The sequence below is a fragment of the Eulemur rufifrons genome, chromosome 16 (genome assembly GCF_041146395.1).
Source record: "Eulemur rufifrons isolate Redbay chromosome 16, OSU_ERuf_1, whole genome shotgun sequence".
In the NCBI taxonomy this organism is placed as follows: Eukaryota; Metazoa; Chordata; class Mammalia; order Primates; family Lemuridae; genus Eulemur; species Eulemur rufifrons.
The window spans coordinates 26498264-26518788 of record NC_090998.1 but is presented as its reverse complement, the minus strand read 5'-3'; the positions used below and the strand labels follow the sequence as shown (position 1 = coordinate 26518788).

The 20525-nt window shown below is 37.1% G+C and overlaps 1 protein-coding gene across 1 annotated transcript in view; it reads right to left on the bottom strand.

Moving 5' to 3' along the window:
* The window catches only part of FAR2 (fatty acyl-CoA reductase 2), a 45857-nt gene extending 26619 nt beyond the window's left edge, over positions 1–19238 (bottom strand). The window contains exons 1-2 of the mRNA XM_069490781.1: positions 19050–19238; positions 1604–1779 (exon numbers count right to left, since the gene is read on the bottom strand). Of these exons, the coding sequence (XP_069346882.1) occupies positions 1604–1779; positions 19050–19238 (365 nt within the window). The remainder of the gene's footprint in view (positions 1–1603; positions 1780–19049) is intronic.
* Between the last annotated feature and the right edge of the window lie 1287 nt (positions 19239–20525).

Sequence of the window (20525 nt, the reverse complement as noted above, 5' to 3'; positions counted from 1 at the left end):
GAATACAATGGAAGAAAGGCACACATTGGAACTTGAACATTTAAAAATATATCAAATTAATCATAAATGAATATGTAAAGAAAGTGATAAAACATTATGTGCCAGAATAGAATAATCAAATAAATAGAAACACGTATGTTGTTCTTGGACAGGAGGAATCAATATTTTAAATATGTTAAGTTTTTCTAAATTAACCTACATATACAAGGTAATTCTAATCAAACTCCCAAAATTTTTAAAAACTTGACAAAATTATCCTAAATTTAAACAAGAAGTACGAACAGGTGATAATAGTCAGGAAAATTTTATAAAAATAAGAGTGCTCTGGGTATTCTTGCCCTAATAGAATAAAAATTACAGTAATTAAAATGGTGTGATATTGGCAGAGAAAGTCTGATTAAAGGAACAAGATAAGTTTAAAAATTGGAATTTAGTGTGATAATTTCATTTCAAATAAAGAGTAAATCATTTAATAAATATTTTTAAGAACTAGTCATCTGTTAGAAAGAGTAATAAAGCTACTCTACTTTCACACCTACATCACTTTTTTAATAGAATTTTCCTGACTATTCCTTTTTATAGCTAAATTTTAAATGGATCCAAGATCTAAATGTAAAAATTAAACCATATAAATACTAGAAGAAATTATAAATAACTACATAAAAAGAGTTGAAAGACATAAATTGTTAAAATATTTTGAACCTTATAAAAAAAGAATAAATATGCTGTATCTTCTAGGAAGTCTTAACATTAGTAAGAAAAAAATGTTGCAATAGAAAAATAGGCAAAGAACAATAAAACACATGTCACAAAAGAATAAGATGCCAATAAGCATTTAAACATCAGTAACCTTTGTAATCATTAAAGAAATAAAAATCAGAACATGCAATACCATTTCTGCTACCATATTGGCAACAATAAAAAAGAATTAAAGAATTCTAAGACATATTGTTGTGAGTGTAAAAAAAAATGAGCATTCATGTACATAGAGACAGCATAAATTCACACCACCTTTTTCGAGAGCTATTTAGCATTACATGTAAAAATGTAAACTGTTCATATCCCGGACACATCTGATATGTATCTGACATTCTTCTTGGAATTTACCCCAAGAACAACATACAAAGGAGTAAAAAAATTTATGCACAGGCCTGTTCACTGTAGAGTTTATAATAGTGAAAAAACAATCCAAATGTCCACCAACACAGAACTGGTTGAATATATTGTATACATGTACAATGGGATATCATGTAGTCATTATAAATTATAATATTTATTGACAATGAAAGATATCCAAAAATATAAATTAAGCAGGTTGCAAAACATCATTCTCAATAGGATGCCTTTTTTTTTTTTTTGTAAAATTGAGCATACATCTATATAATCATAGATGCATAAAGAAAAATTAGAATAGATGTTCTCTACAATATTAAAAATTGTTTTTGGATGGTGGGATTTTGGAGTTTTGTTTCTTTGTGCTTTTTTTTTTTTTCCACTGAGGATTTTTTTTTTTTTTTTTTACAGAAACCATAAGGAAAGTTATATGCGTATGTGCCCATGCACACAAACGTATGTAAGCCACAAGAGGGAAATGGGAACGTACCTCAGCGGGTCATCAAAGCGTACAGTGGCAGCACAGTGGAAGACAATGTTTGTGCAGGAAAGAAGCTCCTGCATGTCCTCCTTGCTAATGGCAAAGTCACTGTGATTGAGATCCGCATAAATAGCTCTGATCTTCTCGTGCACATTTGGACAGACTTCTTTGACTTTCTCAAACAGCTGAAACATAAATATATTAACAGGTCAGTATACAAAGATCATCATCATCTTCACATTGTTCTTGTTTGTACTGACCCAATTCATTACACTCAAAAACTGGTTTTAGCTGTAATAATATTACTTAAAGAAGGCATTTACTCAAGAGCCATCTGCTTTATTTCATGCAATTCAGTCAGTTTAGTGTAATTCCTGCTCCTTTTAACTTGGGAAATATTTGAAAAAGTCAGTTCCAATAACAGGTAAGGTGTTTATTTTGAACTTTTCATTTGGGGAGAAAAAGTGATAGTAAGTCATCCACATCCTGCCTTTATACTCTGTTCCCCTTTAAGGCAGCTTTATGTTTACACATGGTGATAGTTTCCATTTTTGGCTGGGAAATAATTGTTTTCAATGCAAAATTACCAGCCTTTATGCAGTCTTTACAAATTACCAGCCAAATGACCAACGACTTGGTTAACTGGCCCAGATTAACAAGATGTTTTACTTAGCGGCACAAACATAATTAGAAATTAACAAATCAAGCAAATTTATAACAAGTGAGACAAATACAATTTTTACATAATCTCATTTTAATACAGTTGGCAGTTATTGTCTAGTAAGAGAATTACATGAGCTCATGTACTTCTTATGGGATAATTGATTTTTTTAATATTCTATTTATAAAGGAAAAAGAAGAGCACTGGCAGTTTTAACTTTTATTACAATTATTCAAATAAGATAGTCTCTACTGTCCCCTCCGCACAGAAATTCTTAGATTCAATTGGTATTTCCCATTTTCAATTGATTGGTTCCAACCTATTTTGATTAAATTGAATTTTACTGTAGTGTTGGCATGGTATGTTAACAGTGAGGAAAATAAAAGTAAAACTAAATATTTAGAAAGGTTAAGAGCAGAGAAAATGAGTCTGTGGTTTTAATCATAACATAGGAGCAGAGACAGTCCCCTTCTTCCCCTAAACCACAAAACAAGGCTTTCATCTACTCCTTGATCCTGAGTAGCAGGCTTCTCTCCATTAGAGACCCACCCCAGCCTTTTTTACTGGGTAACAAAAAGTTGATCTCAGGTAGTCAGAGAGATCATGACTTACTTGTATCAGGCAAGACCATGTTCAGAGGCCATCCTGAGAATTCAATGGAGATGACTAGAGAAGGGAATTAAATTCACATATTGGTCTGTCAAGTTAACATACCTCTGTCTACCATTTTCCTGCACTGTAGGGTCAGCCTTTCAGTGGGTGTTACTGCAATTCTGAAAATAATTTCGAAGTTAGGTCAATCCTCAATGCTTCTTTGACATCTGGGATTGATAAGGTTGATGAAGTGTCCTAGGCACATTCTCAACAAAGAAGTCATTCTCTCTCTTCCAGAAAGATCTTTAATGTTGCTTCCAATTCCAATCAATCACAAGCATGCTAAATGTTTGCTTTCTGAACAGATGTTGTCCCCCTTGATATTTCATATCAATTGTACAACAAACGTTGAATATTTTTGGATAAGCTTATCAAAAATTTATACAATTTCCTTCCTTTTTGATAATTGAATTTCTAGAAGGCTAGTTTTGAGTCTGCATTATATATTCTATTCACTGGAAATTTATTTAGGGTTCTGTGGACTCTGACTTTGGCTTGTGATGACTTCTGGCTACTGAGAGCAGGAAGTGTACAATGACTTCAGCATCCACCCTTCTCCCAGGGGGGCTCCTTACATATGATGCAAACTGCCATGCACGGGATTTCTTTTGTCTTTGGTTTTTATGATTTTAAAAGGCAGAGGATGATTTTATACCATATTATATTTTCAAACAACCTGTGAAATATTGAACACACCAAGATAACACATTTACAGCATTACTATTTTAGGAGATAATTACAATTTTAGGAACTAATGTCCCAATCTATGTTCTGTCTATTGATTTGTGTTTTCAAATAAGAGGGTGTATCTGAATGAACACAGTACAATTTTTAAAAGTCTGAGTTTTCTGATCTAGCTAGTAGTTGATTATGGTAAGTTGAAATAAATCAATGAATAGGCTGCATCAATTCAAACCACAGTGCTACAGGAGGATTTCATTTTACTACATAGCCTTGCCTACTGATATGACTTGCCTTGTGAGGAATCTCACCATACTGCTATAACTTCTAAAATAATACTCTTTAAATATTGCCACTCCCTGAACAGAGTGCTAGAGATGACAAACAACTGCCATCCAACAGGCCAGTGGTTGTGGCCAGCACTTTTCAAAGAGGAGTTATCCACAAAGCCAACTGCATTGGAATCACTAGTATGCATGTTAAAATTAGATTCCCATGCCCCATCCCATACCCACTAAATAAAAAATTACTAGGGCATACCCAGGAGTTTGTATTTCACATCAAGTTCCCCAGCAGATTTTAATGCATGCAAATGATGAGAATTTCTCCAGTTAGAGTGTTAACATGGACAATTGCAGATGAACAAATGTGTATGACTCACTTCCCTTTATAACCACTCAGAACATTCTTCACATCAGTGGTTTTCAAACTGTAGGCATAGAAAAATCAAGGAACCTAGTTAAAAATTATTTCTTTACACCATCCTCAGAGATCCCGACTCAGTAGCTAGGTGTGTAACACAGGATGTTGTATTTCTTAACTACTTCCTCAGATGTATCAGGTCTAGATACCATACTTGGGGAAACACTGACTCTGAAAATTCATGTCTATTTCCCCTGTAGTTCGTAAATTCCTTGATTCTTGTTCATCTCTTTATGTTTGACATAAACAATGCAATTCACTGAAAAGACTCAAATTTCACTTGTTGAATTATAATAAATCCCTGTACAAATACTAATAGAACTATGAATGGGAACTTAATTCCTGAAAGTGTTTGGTTACCAGCTCTTGTGTTGGTGTGATGAAAGATAGCAGATAGCAACTACTAAAAGGGGACACAAAGTGTTCCCCAGTCCTAGGTATTAACTGCCAATGGGAGCTCAAAGTGCTCAGAGCTGACCCTCTTTATAATGACAAGACTAAAGGACAAGATAAAATGGTGCAAATGCATCCTGGATAGGCTCCAGCTCTTCTGAAAGTTTTTTTGTTGTTTTGCTAATGGGAGAGATTAATTAAAGGTAAGAAAATTAGACAGGATAAAAATGAGTAAATATACATATTTCAAAAATTTCAATGAAAACCCACCAATATAGAACTTAAATTATTTTTAATTCTAAGAGCTTATCATATTCCTTCTCATTGTCTAAACTCATAGATTCTCTATTCAATCAATGGCCAAGGACTGAGAAGAAAAAGAGTTGAGTAACTAACTACTCACCATCATCACAACTCAAGCAGAGGAATTGCTGCTTTTCCGTTTTATGAAACCTTGTTCTTGACAAGGGTAGGGCACATTTCTGTGGTCACTGAAAGATAACAGCTGGGAGGTGATCTAAACATTTCAAACTTTTACAAAGCTATAAATTTATCTTGGAAAGTTTGGGAGTGTTCCATTGATTTGACATTACACAGGCAAGTATTTCTGTCTCTTCATTTGTTTTTAAACATGAGAGACTATCCTACTTACATGAATAGTTACTTGTAGCCCGGAGGCAAGAGAGAAACTTTGTAAACCATAAGAAAGAAAATTCAGCAGAATGAAAAAGTCAGAAAGAAATTTTTTGGTTTCAATAAACTCATTGAGTATCACTTATGTAGTCAGACACTAGGACTGCATTTTTATTAGAAGCAGGAATTGGATGAGGCATGGGGCATCTAATTTATATAATGCTTTTGAAACGATGCAGCGGCCCTGAACTTGGACTCTTATGATCAACTAGTCATCCATATTAACTCACTCTGGAAGTATCCACAAGATGTTTGGCCTCTACTTTCTGGGGGGTTTTTGAAGGTAGTCATATCTTTCCTAATCATGAGAGTCTTTGGTCTTTATTCATTTTATTTAGTCCCTCTTTTCAAATATAACTATGTTATTTAGTCCCAATAATCCATCAAAATTTGCTTAATATTTTTATCTTGTGAAAAAAGGGTAAAGACCCTTAAACTAAATATGGAATATCTGATATTCCAAAGTAAAAGAGACACTGCAACATTTTTAAGAGAATTTTTAGAGTGCTGAGTAAAAGAACATCAATGGCTTCTGCAAGTTAGTTCTAAATTGAGAACAATTAAACATAAGTGCATGTAAATTAAAGCAGAAAAGATCATACCTGATGTACAGATTCACAAAAATTCACAAAATGTTAGAATTTTGCTAGTTCACTAGTAACTCTCATAAGATGCAAAGGATTAATCTAGAAGTTTTTACTGCTTTAATGAGGACCACTTCTATAAGACCATAAGGAGCATGGTGTGGTAATGAGGTTATCAAACTTTGGCTTATAGCAGGGTTGCCTGGGAAGTTGTTTAAACAAACAAACAGCAAAAAACCCCCAGATGTCCTTACCTTGGAGATTCTCATTCAACAGTTATGAGTTGAAGCTTGGGCATCTGTACTGTGTAAAATCCCTCTAATGATTCTGACACACACTGAAGGCAAGAACCATTGGTGTATTGGAAAGAGCTCAGGTTCTTTGAGGTCATGAAGGACTGGGTTTGAACCCTGAATCTGCCATTTATTTGCTGCGTGACTGGGCAAGTTACTTAACCTCTTTGGGCCTTTGTGTCTTTATTTGCATATTTATCTAAAATGGCAATCACTTGAGTATCTTCCTCTGTGATCTCAGAGAATTAATGATTAAGCATAGGTTATGCTTTCCTTAAAAACAATTTTGCATGTAACACATTGTAGTTCACTTTGCCTAAGTATCTGTAATAAATGTTAAATGTGACACGATGTTCAGTTCACCACCTTCTTAGGCCTTTTGTCCAGACCAAAGGTCAATTTCACAGTGTTCTTCCTTGAGAATAAGTATCAGGGCAAGAAAGGAATCAGCTGGCTAGGAAGATGGACACCAACCTTAAGATTATTTCTGCTCTCCAATAGGAGTAGTGGCATCTCTGCATTTTCCATGCTAAAGGATGGAAAAGTGCTGCTACTAACCCAGAAGTGGCAAGCAAGTTTCACCTTCCTAGTGATACTGTCATCCAAGGAAGTGGTTTCCCAGGGCAGGCAATGCATGCAGTAGGGAAAGCATGGGCTTTAGAGATAAGAGACCTGCATTAAATTTCACTGCTTCAGCACAGATTACATGACCTTGGATATATGACAACTTCCTTGGATTAATTTCTCATGTGCGATGTAGGAATAGGCATACTACAGAAATTTCTGAGTATTAAATAGAATAGGATAATGAAAGTCAGGTACTTGGCATGGTGCCTGCCACTTAGTAGGTCCTTAATAATAGAAAAATCCTATCTCCACTTCCACAACCACACCCCACTTCCAAAAGCTGTTAATCAGAAAGCTATGTGTGTATGTGTGTGTTTCTGTGTATTTGGTCATGCCAAGGTTTCTGATTATATGGTATGATCCATATACTTCTGAGAACTGAATGTATTCCAGAATTATGTTGAATCTCATGGCTTGATGACTTTTTGAATGAAATGATTATGGGCAATTTGAAGCTTTTACGAAAAAGGCCTGATGTGATTAGAAAAGATTTTTTAAAAAGGAAAGAAGTTGGATATGTGAAATCATGCCAGTGATTGAATTAAATTGAATTAATTTCTTGTAAAAGAAAATAAGAAAAAGATTGAGAAAATAAATTGTTTCTGTTTCTGGAACTGTTTGTACATCCCCGAGACTAAATGAATTTCATTTTTTTTTTCATTCTTAAAAGAATGAAAATGGCCCATGGGGGAGAGGTTGAGCATGCTTCAGATGATAAGAGTTGAGTCACTGGCAAACTAAAGACATGTTACTTTTGTAAAAGTGTGCCTTTGCTAATCCTGGGAAATTTGAATTCCTGAGAAATTTATATTCCTTCTAGTTATCCCAAGTTTATTGGAGCCTCTTGCTTTTTGTGGGGTAGTTTCTTAGGAAAAATAAAAAACAGTAATGGAGCAAAACTGGCTTTGGAAGTTTAAAATACAAACTTCTGTTTCTAATTGCCTTTGCCTTCTAGAGATTTAACACAATCATTAATGTCAATCAGAAATGCATTTTGGAAGTTGAGAACAAGTAGTACCCTTTTATACAGGGAAGCCTGGAGCAAAGATGAAAATACTTTTTTTTTTTTCCTTTAAAAAAGAGTCTTTGAAAATACAAGGAACTCATAAAATGAAATTAATACTTCTATTGTGTGCTTCTTAATAATCAACAATGTAAGATTGTTGGGCTTTTTTTGCAGGTGTTATTTAGTTCAAGGTTTTTTTTTTTTAGTTCAAAGTTAATTTGTTTACCTCTTAGGGATTAATTTATCTTACACCTTCTAGGAACTACCAAACAGGGAAAGGATTCAATAAACTAGTTCATAAAATGTTACAATCTTCCATTGTCTTAAATCTAATCTTGTTCTGTGCACTGAGGACCCAGAATGTAACCCTGCATGATTTATCACCCAGCACTCCCCACTGTATTTCAAAGTTGATTTACCTAAGGGGCAACTCAAGGTTTATTGAGTAATTCATATTTTCCAGAGAAGCTGACTTAAAATATCCAGTGTAACCTGCCAAGCTCTGTCTTTGTTTATAAATCTACTCACTGGTGACATTCTTCAGGATAGCCCTTCCCTGGAAATCTTGAATTTTGTCTAGTTTTCTCAGATGATGCATTCTAAACCTGGTACAATATCATTGTAACCCTTCTCTCATATACTATTAATATATACTTATGTGTATATATATTCTCTTTCTCCTATATATTTATAAAAACAAGAAAAGCCCAACCATTTCTGGTATTCCCCCAATGAGACATTTTTCATATTCTGAGCTCATAGCCATTCTTAATTAACTGCATCACTCTTAATATAATTTCAAGTACTTGGGGTTTTATTTTCCAGTTATGGATATTGTCTTGATGTTTTCATAAGGAATTATTCAGAGTAGATTATTGCTGTTGTAAGATCCTAAACAGATATATATGATTGTTGTAAAAAGAAACATGTCTGTAAGAAACCTCAAAATGCTCTCAACGTTTCTTTGAACTGTACAACTGACCAGTTTCTTTGCAATTCATTACCTAGTATAGTGGGGAAGAGCCAAGGCATATTCAAGATAGCAATATATAATAAATATCAATTTCTCTAGATTTGTTTCTGATACAATGGAAAGCTGATTGGTTCATAATTAAATGAGCCCATTTTCATATTGTTTCATTATAATATTGTTTGATCAGTCCTCTATTGTGGAACATTCCGATTTGATCCAGCTTTTTTTACTATAAGTAATACTACGATAAATATATTTGTACATTATTTGTGTGTCTCCGGTTGTTTTCTTAGAGTGCCACGTTAATTATGTTTGTGAGAAAGTCCTCAAGCATCCTGTTATTAATTCAGACATTTTCCCCTCTCTTGTTAGGTCCCTTCAAGTGCTCTGAAAATACTTAAGAAAGTTAGTAATAAGTAAGAAAACTAATGTTCTAATTCTTCAGTCCCAGTTCTGTGTGGCCAAAGGATTTCAAAAAAAAATCCTTCTTTCCAAAGCATCTCCCATTTAATTGTCTCTCTCTGAAAGCAGGCAAACAGGAAGTGAGAGGTGGTAGCTATGCATACCATGAAAGGAAAAGAATGAAACAGCTGTATGAATTTTGATAGATAGAACAGATGTCCTTTTGATCATATTTCCTGGGGACATAGTGGTAATCAAAGGAAAACTGGTAACACTTTTGTTTATTATGTTTTAAAGAAAAATTTCCAAGCCTCACATAGCTGACATGATTTATCTATCTTCAGGAATAGTGCAGTACTTAGGATGGGTTAGAATTCATTCATTGCTATGTGTGACTAGAGAGACATACTGCTTAAAAGCTCTACCAAGCCCTATTTAGGAATAAGTCATGACTGCATTTAAATCACTCTGTTTATGTCAAAAGAGTTAAAGGTACATGGCAGAATCTAGATTGGGTCTTGATTCACATGAGATACTCAATAAATATTTGCAGAATCTGAGGTCTACCAGAAGAAACTCTAACCTGGACAGAAAAGTTCTTCAAAGTAGAAACCAAGAAGGATAAGAGCGGCCATATAACAGAAGGAAGACTTGGCCTGGACCCAGATAAGACCATTGAGTAACCTCTGCATGGAGAATGGTTTCAGAAGTAGGCTTGAGATTAAAGGTCTTAAGTGACATGGAGATGATGTTAGAAAAACCAACCTCTCTTCTTTATTGCTTGATCCATTTCCAATCAGCATGGTCTTCATTCCTGGTAAGTGTTGTAGCATGGTGGATTCTGTCTTATTTCATATTTTATTTGGTTAGAATTTTTTTTTTGGGGGGAGGTACAGGCTGGTTATTCCAAAGGTGTGGACCAGCTCATCAACTTTCTGATATAGGGTTATTACTTAAGCGAATATAATCATAAAACTTTCATTCCCTACTAATTCTGTCTGTGTTTATGCTTTCCTAATTTAAGATTCAGTGAGAGTAAAAGAGTTTTAGATTTGGCAAACATTATACCATTTTCTCAAATGTTTTGGATTTGCTAAACCCAGTAACATTTATTATGCCATTTTTCCCCTTTAACCTTTAAACCTAAGGCCTTTCATTGTCATTACTCTCATGTGCTGCTACTGTTATCCTTCACATCTGACACAGTGCTTGACACTTAGTAGGCGCTCAACCAGTATTTGTTGAACAAACAAGTTTAATGTATTCCAGTTGTTTAGATTTTGGATGATGTTGTGCCCAATATATACTCCTCCTTTAATTTTGTTTATCCTTTTGCTCGTGTCTTTCACTCATGCCAAGCTGTCATATTGTGTGCATGAACCAAGGGATTTCTTATTCTTCCACAGCCCCCAAATTACGGAATGATTGACCTTAAACCAGAAAACATCCATTGGTTCCCACCTTTATTCTTGCATAATGAATTACAAAAGCTGTAAAGACCTAGAGAAGACCACACTCTTTAATAGCCACTTTGGAGGTGACAGCCAGGCAAGAGCAAACATGGAAGAATCTTCCAGAAGATGGAATCATTGGCCACAAAAAAGTGCTGGAAAGGAAGTTTCCTCCCAGAGAATAGATTCAGAGCTATTTAAGGAATTTCCCTACTCCCACGGTAGGGAGCCTTCTCAATACCTGCCAAACATGATTTCCTAAGGGTTATAGCCCAGGGACTGCTGCTGGCCTGCTAGTCTTCCATTTCTTGAATAGATTTCTTTGTTTGTTTAATTTTATTTTTTTCCTAAATTGTGGTTATTTTGTCTCTGTTTTACCATGATATATGGGGAGGTAGAAAATTTGCCTTTTTATTTCCAAGAATGCTCAACCATGACATATTTGGACTTGATGGAGGATGGCCTATACACCCCAGGACCTTGGACTTGGAATTGGATGCAATACTGGCACGAGACTTTGGGGAAGGAAATAAAGGAGGCAAATATTTGGTGACCTGAAGAGAAGGCTATAACTGAGCCTTTAGTTGTTCAACAATGCTGTCTTCCTTTCCTCCTGGGCCAACAACTATGTATTTTCCAGCCATCCTTGTAGTTAGGTGTGGCCCAGTGACAGTTCTGAAGAGTGGAATGTGGACGGAAGTGATGGGCACTTCTGGGTCTGGACCACAAAAACCTTCCACAGGATGCCGAGTGTCTCTTTTCCCACATCACTAGCTGGATATTGCTGTTAATGGAGACTTTGGATGGCGTGGAAGCCATGTGCAGAAGACGGCAACACTTCCATCAGCCTGGGTCCCTAAATGACTGTGGAGTGCCACCCCTTCTACCAATCAGACTTAAAGAAACTGCGAATCAAACTTCATTTGCATTGAGCTGCTGATTTGGGGAGCCACGGGTATCTGTTTCAGCACCTACATTACCACAACTCACACAGAATGGAGAATTAACCACATAGCGCTTCGTGTGAATGTGAACACATATGGCACGTAAGGTGAAAACTGGGACATTAAGATTACTTATGAATTTCTGATTACACTCTCCTTTCTTGCAAAAAAATTTTTATATTATATAATATAAATGTGAATTCTTAAATATCTTTCTTTCTAATAAAACAATGAATAACTGGTGGAAAAGAGAATGCAGGAATGTATATATCTTTGATAAGAATGTGAAACTGACACAGGCTATCTAGAGGGTCTGGCTTAAGGGATAATGAACAAAAGAACCTATCTGGGGTCGAAGAAATCAGAGGTTATTGATAACAAAACTAATCTTTATATTGTATAATATTTATTTTATACTTAGGATTTCATTTAATCTTTGCAAATCCCTGTAAAATAGCTATTGTTATCAGATCCATTTTATAGATAAAAGACAGACAGACTCAGGTGGGTTAGGCAGCGAGGCCAAGGTCTCTCTACAAGCTGATTTGGGAGGAGTAGATGGAGCTTTAATGTTCTATGCTACCTCCCAATACAGATACAGAACTAAACCTGCTAGTAATTTGTTATTGTTTAGATTTTCTGCAACTTTAACCATCCAGAACATAGCTGTGAGACCCAAAGAAAGAAAAAAAGAAAAATAGTTGGCAAACCCCCCATATTTGTTATATCATGAAAAAGCCAGGTTCATGGAATGGTGTTTAGAATTTGTATATTAAACTTAGCATAATGAATCAACAAACTCAGTGACTTCATTTTCTCTTAAGTTACAATAAATAAAATATTTTTAAATGATGAGAAAAATAAACACTGAAAACTTCAGTTAACAGGGTGGAGGATGCCGCATCGAAAGATAGAACCTGCAAGAGTCATCTGTTGTAGGTAAAGGCAGGTCCTATGAATGTTAGTAGGTCCTGTATGTGTTCTCTCTTTTTGTTGTTTGATTCTAATTTCTGAAAGTTGAAGAAAGGGGCCTTGGCCTGGTCTGCACCAACTTGGTATGGAGCCCATGTGGCAAGAAAGATGATCCATAAACAGAACTAATTCATTCCAAGCAAGAACAGAGGTGACCATGAAAAATTAGCCACCTGAGAATTCTCAACACTCTTGGAGAAGACTTTGAATTGGGGGTGTAATTAATCATTACTTTATTAAGGGGCAGGGATACCCAAGCTGACAGATAGGTTGCAAAGGCAAAGTAGAATTTCCTTCTATGGGTTTTGTTAATGTAAAATATAAAATATAAAATAATCTGCTTTTTGCTTTGGCTAATCCAAAACATACCCCCAAATCAGTCATCTCCAATTCAGAGATAACTGGAGCTTGATAGTACCTTTTTATTTATTTGTTTTTATTTTTATAGATTTAGGGGGTACAAGTGCAGTTTTGTTACATGGATATACTGCATAGTGGTGAAGTCTGGGCTTTTTGTGTAACCATCACCTGAATAGTGTACATTGTACCTATTAGGTAATTCCTCGTCCTTCACCCCTTCCCACCTTTTTGATGGTATCTTCAAACCAAAATAACTCCAACCAGCAGCCATTTGCTGAATTCCTAAATGCTTAGGACTCTACACATCTAGTCCAGCAGATGTCTTCCAGTTGCAATTTTAAAGCTTTTTTCCCCATGTCTTTCAAGATACCTCTAATAGTATCAAGTCCAGCACACAAGGCTAGCTTTTTGTAAGCTAACAGTCTCACCTACCCACTTTTATAATACTAAGACTTCCTTCACACAGACACCTAGGTTCAACCCCAGAATAAAAAATATTCCTCTTTTGTCATTACAAGTCTGTCTTCTGCCTCAAAGGGATTTTGTTATTGTAGTAAAACTATTAAATTATATATAAATGAGTGTTTTAAAATAGAATAATTATGATAGCATCAAAGTGCTCATGAGATTGAGATATGAAAGTTTATTCTTAAGTCTCTTATCCATTTCTGGTTTTGTAACAAAGCCATTAATTATACTTCTATAAATTTTTCACTTATATGGTCAGATAGAAGCATACACAGTACACAGTGCCTAGGCTTCTACCCAAAAGAAATGCCCTCTTGCATTTTCTTGAACTTACTAAAATCTTCCCGGCCTTTAAGGACACCATCTCTGAGTCCCCTTCTGGGCACATAATTTTAAAGCAGGTTTCACTTGTTATTCTCTCTCAAAGCACCTTATTCTTCTTCACAGTACTTGTCAAAATATTTAAATATACATGTATTTCTTATAAAATTTGTCTACCTCACTGAACTTTAAGATCTATGGGATCAATCCCCAAGTCCCATTTATTTACTACTTTACCTGCCTGTTCCCCAGACACAGAACAATATGTGGCTGACAAATATTTGGCTCTCAATAAATATTTCTCATATTTACACACTCGTTCAAACTCTCCCGCTGTCTCTCTTTTCGTGCATGCGCGCGCGTGTGTGTGTGTGTGTGTGTGTGTGTGTTTGTACTTTCTTATCATTTCTGGACTCCTAGAAATTTCCTTATTTTGCCTCTAGTTCAGGTATGCATTAAGATTATTTTATAAAAACATATTTTATCTAACATGTTGATGTATTTTATATCAGAAGGCATTTTTCTGATCCTCTATTCCAAGAGTTGGCAAACTTCCATAAAGATCCACATAGTAAATATTCTCAGCTTTGTGGGTCATGTGATTTCCCTCATATTTATTCAACTAATTCACATTTATCTTTCCTATCTTTATCAACATCACTTGAGTACTATTCTATTATCATTATTTAAGTGGTAGGAAATCAACTGGTAATCAGAAGACAAAAAAAGACCTTCCATTGGAGTCCTATGCTCTAAAAGATAAAGCTCCAACTTCCTCCCATATTTGAATAAAAATTTAATGCTAACATTTGCTGAGTTTTTACTGTGGTTCAGGCACTATCCTAAGTTCCTTTCCGGTATTAACTCATTTACATCGCATAACAGTACAAAAGACAAAGACTATCATTATCTCCATTTGGACACTGAGGCTCCATTATATAAACCACACCACTGAGGACACCAACTCAGGTCTGTCAGACTCCAGAAACCATGCTTGCTTCCTAACATCCCTTCCTCTGTCTCTCGATAAGTTTCTACTTATCACACAGGTGTCTCCCTTCTCTAGCAGTCACTGTGCCTCAGGAGCAGAGGATCTCACCCCAGCTCCAGGGAAAGGCTTATTGATCCTATGTGCTCTTACCCTCTGGACAATGACTGGCTGAGGTCTGAGATTTCCAAACAAATCAGTACATGACATACCTCAGGCCACAGAGGTTGGTCAGAAATGGACATGTAACCTCAACCAGGCTGAGGAGATGTGAGCGGTTCTAGAAAAGAAGTTTCATCAGTCTTGGGAGAGAGCCTCAGAGAGAGTCAGCCTCTCTTCATCCAAAGATTGCCATATATGGGTGTGAAGCCTGAAGCTATAGCAACCATCTTATTCATAATGGGGATAAAGCCAGAACAAAATAGCAGAGTTGAGAGACACACAGAGCAAGGCAGCTAGAGCTCTAGTTGAGTCATTGTAGTGCACCATTCCAGTGCTGGATTTTTTCCCATTGTATAATCAACACATCATCTTTGTTTTTTAAAGCCAATTTCAATTGGCTTTTCTTTCAGCTGAAAGTAACCTGATATAATTATTTGAAGTCTTCCTGGATTTGGCCTCAGCATACCTTTCTAATCCTTATTCACACTTGTCTGGGGCTAAACAAATCACCCAGAGTTTCCCAAACACACCCCACCATTCATGCATTTGCAAGTACAATTCTTTCTGCTTAGAATGCCCTTTGCTCTCCTCTTTCTGGAGAACTCATGTTGCATTGCAATCCTGCGTTTCACACGTCTGTCTCTGGCACTTTATGTGGCCATGTCATTTTTGTCTTCAGATCCTTTGTGCCTCACATACCTTTAACACATAGTAAGAACTTCAAGAAGTGTCTGTAGGCCGGGCGCGGTGGCTCACGCCTGTAATCCTAGCACTCTGGGAGGCCGAGGCGGGTGGATTGCTCAAGGTCAGGAGTTCGAGACCAGCCTGAGCGAGACCCCGTCTCTACTAAAAATAGAAAGACATTATATGGACAACTAAAAAAAAAATCTATATAGAAAAAATTAGCCGGGCATAGTGGCGCATGCCTGTAGTCCCAGCTACTCGGGAGGCTGAGGCAGTAGGATCGCTTAAGCCGAGGAGTCTGAGGTTGCTGTGAGCTAAGCTGACGCCACGGCACTCACTCTAGCCTGGGCAACAAAGTGAGACTCTGTCTCAACAAAAAAAAAAAAAGAAGTGTCTGTAGAATTAATAAAAATGATGGGCAGTATGGAAATCTGAATCACAATAGTCTTTCTCTACAAGATACTTAATCATTTAGATCAATGCTGCCTGATGAAACTTCTATGAGAATAGAAATGTTCTATACCTGTCCAATAAACTAGCCACATGTGGCCACTGAGCATGTGAAATATGGCTAGTATGAGCAAGGAACTGAATTTTAAATTTCACTTAATTATAATTTATTTAAATTTAAATAGCCACATATGGCAAGTGGCCGCTACACTGAATCACACAGATCTAGACAACAAATAAAAAATTTCAAAAGGTGGGAATGGGTCATCTAAAGGATTTTATATACTAAACTAAGTGAAAACATCTGGCAATGGTGTTATTTTGACTCTAACAATTTTTTTTATCTTAAAAGTTAAAAAAAATATAATCCAGAGGTTTCTTCCACCTTTCAAAAGTAGTCCATCATCATAATTTAAAATAATATAAACTTAGCTTACTTTATTTTGAATTTTCAGTTTCAAAGCAAATAAGTGCAATAATACCTTGTATCTCATAAGTACCCTTGTTGGGTAGTTGCTTTCTTGCACAGAGCTTTATCCACAGCCAATAAATAATAGCATCCTTATATTCTGAAGCATAATTTGTGTAGTAGAAGCTTTTTGGTCTTGGGACATCCAGAAATGAAATACAGCAGATATTTTTTTTCCATGGAAAATCTCTTCACAGGTATCGTATTCCACATAGTGCTAAGAAAGTAGGCATTTGCATAAGCAATGGCTTGTTTTTTAATAGTCAGGTAGTAGAATCTGTTCTTGTTACCCGCAAAATGTCCACATAGACATGGTGGTTTACACAGGTAAGTTTTGTAGCTATATTATGCACATCAGATTCCTTTCCTCCTACAATTCTTTAAGGGAAAAATTTATGGAGAAAAAACATCTACACAAATAAACTCTAATTAGCAGAGATTAGTAAAAAGTGAGGCCATGGGGGATAGTGGTGAAAGCCACACCTTATGATGTCAGATCTGGATTTGAATCCTGAAAGTTTTGAGTGGGAGGAGAGAGAGAAAGTGGGGAGAGGCAGAGACTCCCTGGGTAAGCAGGATATTATTACCGTACTTCACAGATAAAGAAACCAAGGCTCAGCAAGGTATGTATCTTGTCTACTCTCACACAGCTCATAATTGGTAGTACTGAGATCCAAACCCAGGTCATGCTGTTAAAGTACCATCTGATAACAACAGATAGTTCCTTGGTGGTATTCATGCTGCTGGTCCCAGGACCACACTTGGAGAACCACTGTTTAGAAAAGTTAGCAGCTGACCATAAATAGCCCAACAGGGGAAACAGGTATGGGAATTTGCAAGGTGGTTTCACAAATACTTTATATACAGCATAATCAAGATTTCTAGAACAAAAGCATGTTGCTCTGTAAACAAAAATAGTGCATTGAAAGGAGCAGTAGGTAAAGGCTGGGTCGATCACAAGACTCTCTGCCACAGTGTTTAACTAGAAATCCACAGCTGGCAACAAGGCCACTGGACCAGAGAGGAATGTCTGCTATGTGATGAAAACAAAGTCCGTTAGGGATGGAGAGCTGAGCACAGCTATCCGCAGAGGGATCTGCGAGTTTATTCCAGGTTTTGGTTTGATGTCATATCAGCCTCTCAGTCTCATTCTTAAGGACCTCAGTTACCATGAAGGGAGTGGGGCAGTAGTCAGACTGGGGATTTGAAGTCCGACTCTCCCATTGACTAGGAGGGGGCCCTTTGGTAAGTGAACACTTCAGGTCTCAGTTTCCCCATCTACATAGTGAGGGTATTAATGGTTCTCACTTCACAGGAGATACACAGGGTAAGTCGTGAAAAATGCTTTGAATGGCATCTGCACGTGCTGATTTCCAGTAAGTACTAGCTATGATTGTTATCTCTCCCACTGCTGAGTTGGGCCATGACATATAGGAGAGGCTTTTCCAATTTGCTTGGCGGTTGGTACCAAAATCTTATCCTGGTGCCAGCAGATAAATGTGATCATCAGTGTTTCTGGTAATCTATAATACTATCAGATACCCTATTAGATATTAGTGTTCCTACACAGTGGAAAGGAGACTTTGTTAAAAAAAACAAAACAAAACAAAAAAACTTTAAATTTTCCTTTTGCCAACCCCACATGACCCTGTGACATTCCAAAGGACACTGTGAACAAGACACATACATTTTCTCTTCTAATTCCTATGGGAGGCAGTTGTTGTTGTTTCTGATCTAAACACTGGAATTCTGAAGTTTTAGAAGTAGTGTCAACAAATGGATAAGCCCAAATTTGGACCCAGATGTGTTCAAGACCAAAGCCTATATTGCCTTTAAATTTCTTTAAATTTATAAATTAAAACATGAAAAGATTTACCTAATGTCTGTTTTTTTGAGAGGAGAGAGGGTTTGCTATCTAAATGTTCATTCACAGATATAATAATTTATTTCAAATGTTTTTATCACAGAAGAACTTATGGGATAATAGAAGTATCAAGTTTCTATAAATAAAATATATAACAGCTTAGCCTTATAGAGTTTAGACAACTGCAAATATTACTGCATGGCTACTTAGCAATCATATCTGTTGCATATGCAATAGAAAAGAATACAATAGAAGAATATCTAAAAATTTGAATAAACACCTTATTTTTAAAAGCCACATAAATTTAGAAGAAAACTAGCAAAGAGTTCAGAGGAACTTGTGGCAGATTTCAATCCTGGAGCATCCACTCCGGGAGTATTAATATTTTGATGCTTACTTAGTGCTCCAGAATGTAGATGATCTCCTCACCTGCCCCAGTCTGAGTCCAAGCACCCAAGCACTCTTTCCCCTCTTTTGGGAAAACACCATGGGTTTCCATGAACAGTTGGCTGCTATCTTGTTTTCTCTGCTGTCCTCTGTCTGCACAGATAGTCTGGTCCCCACTTGTAATTTGGGGCTATAAGGGAACACTGTAGTGAGTCCTCTTGCCCTAAGGCATTGCCCACCACACAAGCGTTTCTTATAAGGCATACCTTACTGTTCAGGATCTGGAAAACCCTCTGCTGGAGCGTCTGGCCAGCCTTGGGCCTCATGAGGATGTAAATGACTTTCAGGTCGGGGCTGGTGCGAAACAGCTTCTCCATCAGCACTTTGCCCATGAAGCCTGTGGCCCCCGTGATGAGAATGGACTTGCCACCATAGAAAGCCGCGATCATGGACATGGTTCCTGCCTTTCTCTCTGATAGCTCGGGAAAGAGGTTCCTAAAAAGGAAGAGGAAATAACAAAAGATTACATTCCCAGAAGTTCTAAAAGGCAAAGTCACTGAAAATGTGTCTAGTGCTTCCAGGAGTTCTGAATGCAGAAAAAGTAGGTCAGACAGAGTGAGAGCATCATGGCTTTTAGGCAACACGATTCACTGCAGTCGATATTTATTGAGTTTACTGTACATGCTAGACTGTATGCCAGGAACTGGGGGCAAGAAATGAGTAAGACATGCTTCCTGCTCTCAAGGAATTGCTTGCAGTCTAACGCAGGAGACAGATATATACAGAGGTTGTTAAAGAGAATGGTAGGTGGCAAAATAAAGGGAGCACACAGGAGGGGTACACAGCAGGGTCTGGAAACTTCAGGAAAGCATCTGTAGGTGGCGACACCTGAGCTGAAACTTGGGTGTTCCAGGCCAAAGACAGAGCAAGAGCAAAGGTACAGTGGCATGGCACAGCGTGCTTCAGGGGGAAGTAAAAGGAACTCAGTGTTACAGAATGTAAATGAGGAGACTAGGGGCCCCACAGCCTGTGAAACCAAAGCTTAGATCAGCTGTCACATTTTTAAAAATTATGATATAATTAGTATTTCAGTTACAGGTTTATTTAGAGAAAATATGGGAGCAAATAACATGTTATTCTCTTCCTTGAGCTGAAAATGGGCTGAGTGCCAGCCTTTCCTTCATGTGCTACTTATGGGGCTGGGACATTGCAAAACACAAAGGCAAAGGCAAAGGAGGTTATTGGCTCTGGTGTGCCCTGAAATAGCACCGTCAGGCCCCTGTTTGCAGAAGCACAGGGAAAGAGTGAGCAATCTGGTAGGAGGCCAGATGCAGCACCTGGATTCTGTGATGCTCAACAAAAGCACTGCATGCTGTAGCAATGCAACACGCAGGGTTCTGTCCTTCAGTTCAGGTTGAGGACTGTTGACTGGAGGCAGCAGCTGGGAGCTTAGAAATAAACAGTGCTGGAGGCGTGGAGGCAGAGCTTCCTTTGTGGCCACTGACTTAGTCAACTGTAGAAAGGCTTCCACTGCCTGTGCAGACCTGGTTTGGGTGGATCCTGCAGAACACAACCCCAGGGATTGCCCTGACATCAAGGCTTAGGAAGAAGAAAAAACAAATAAAAGAGTCAACACCCTGCTCTTCAACGCTGGTCCAGATGGCTCTGCTGGCGACTCCTTCAGAAACAATGCCATTTCATAATCATAATTTATATTTTGAGGCTCTTGAGGCCATGTTCTT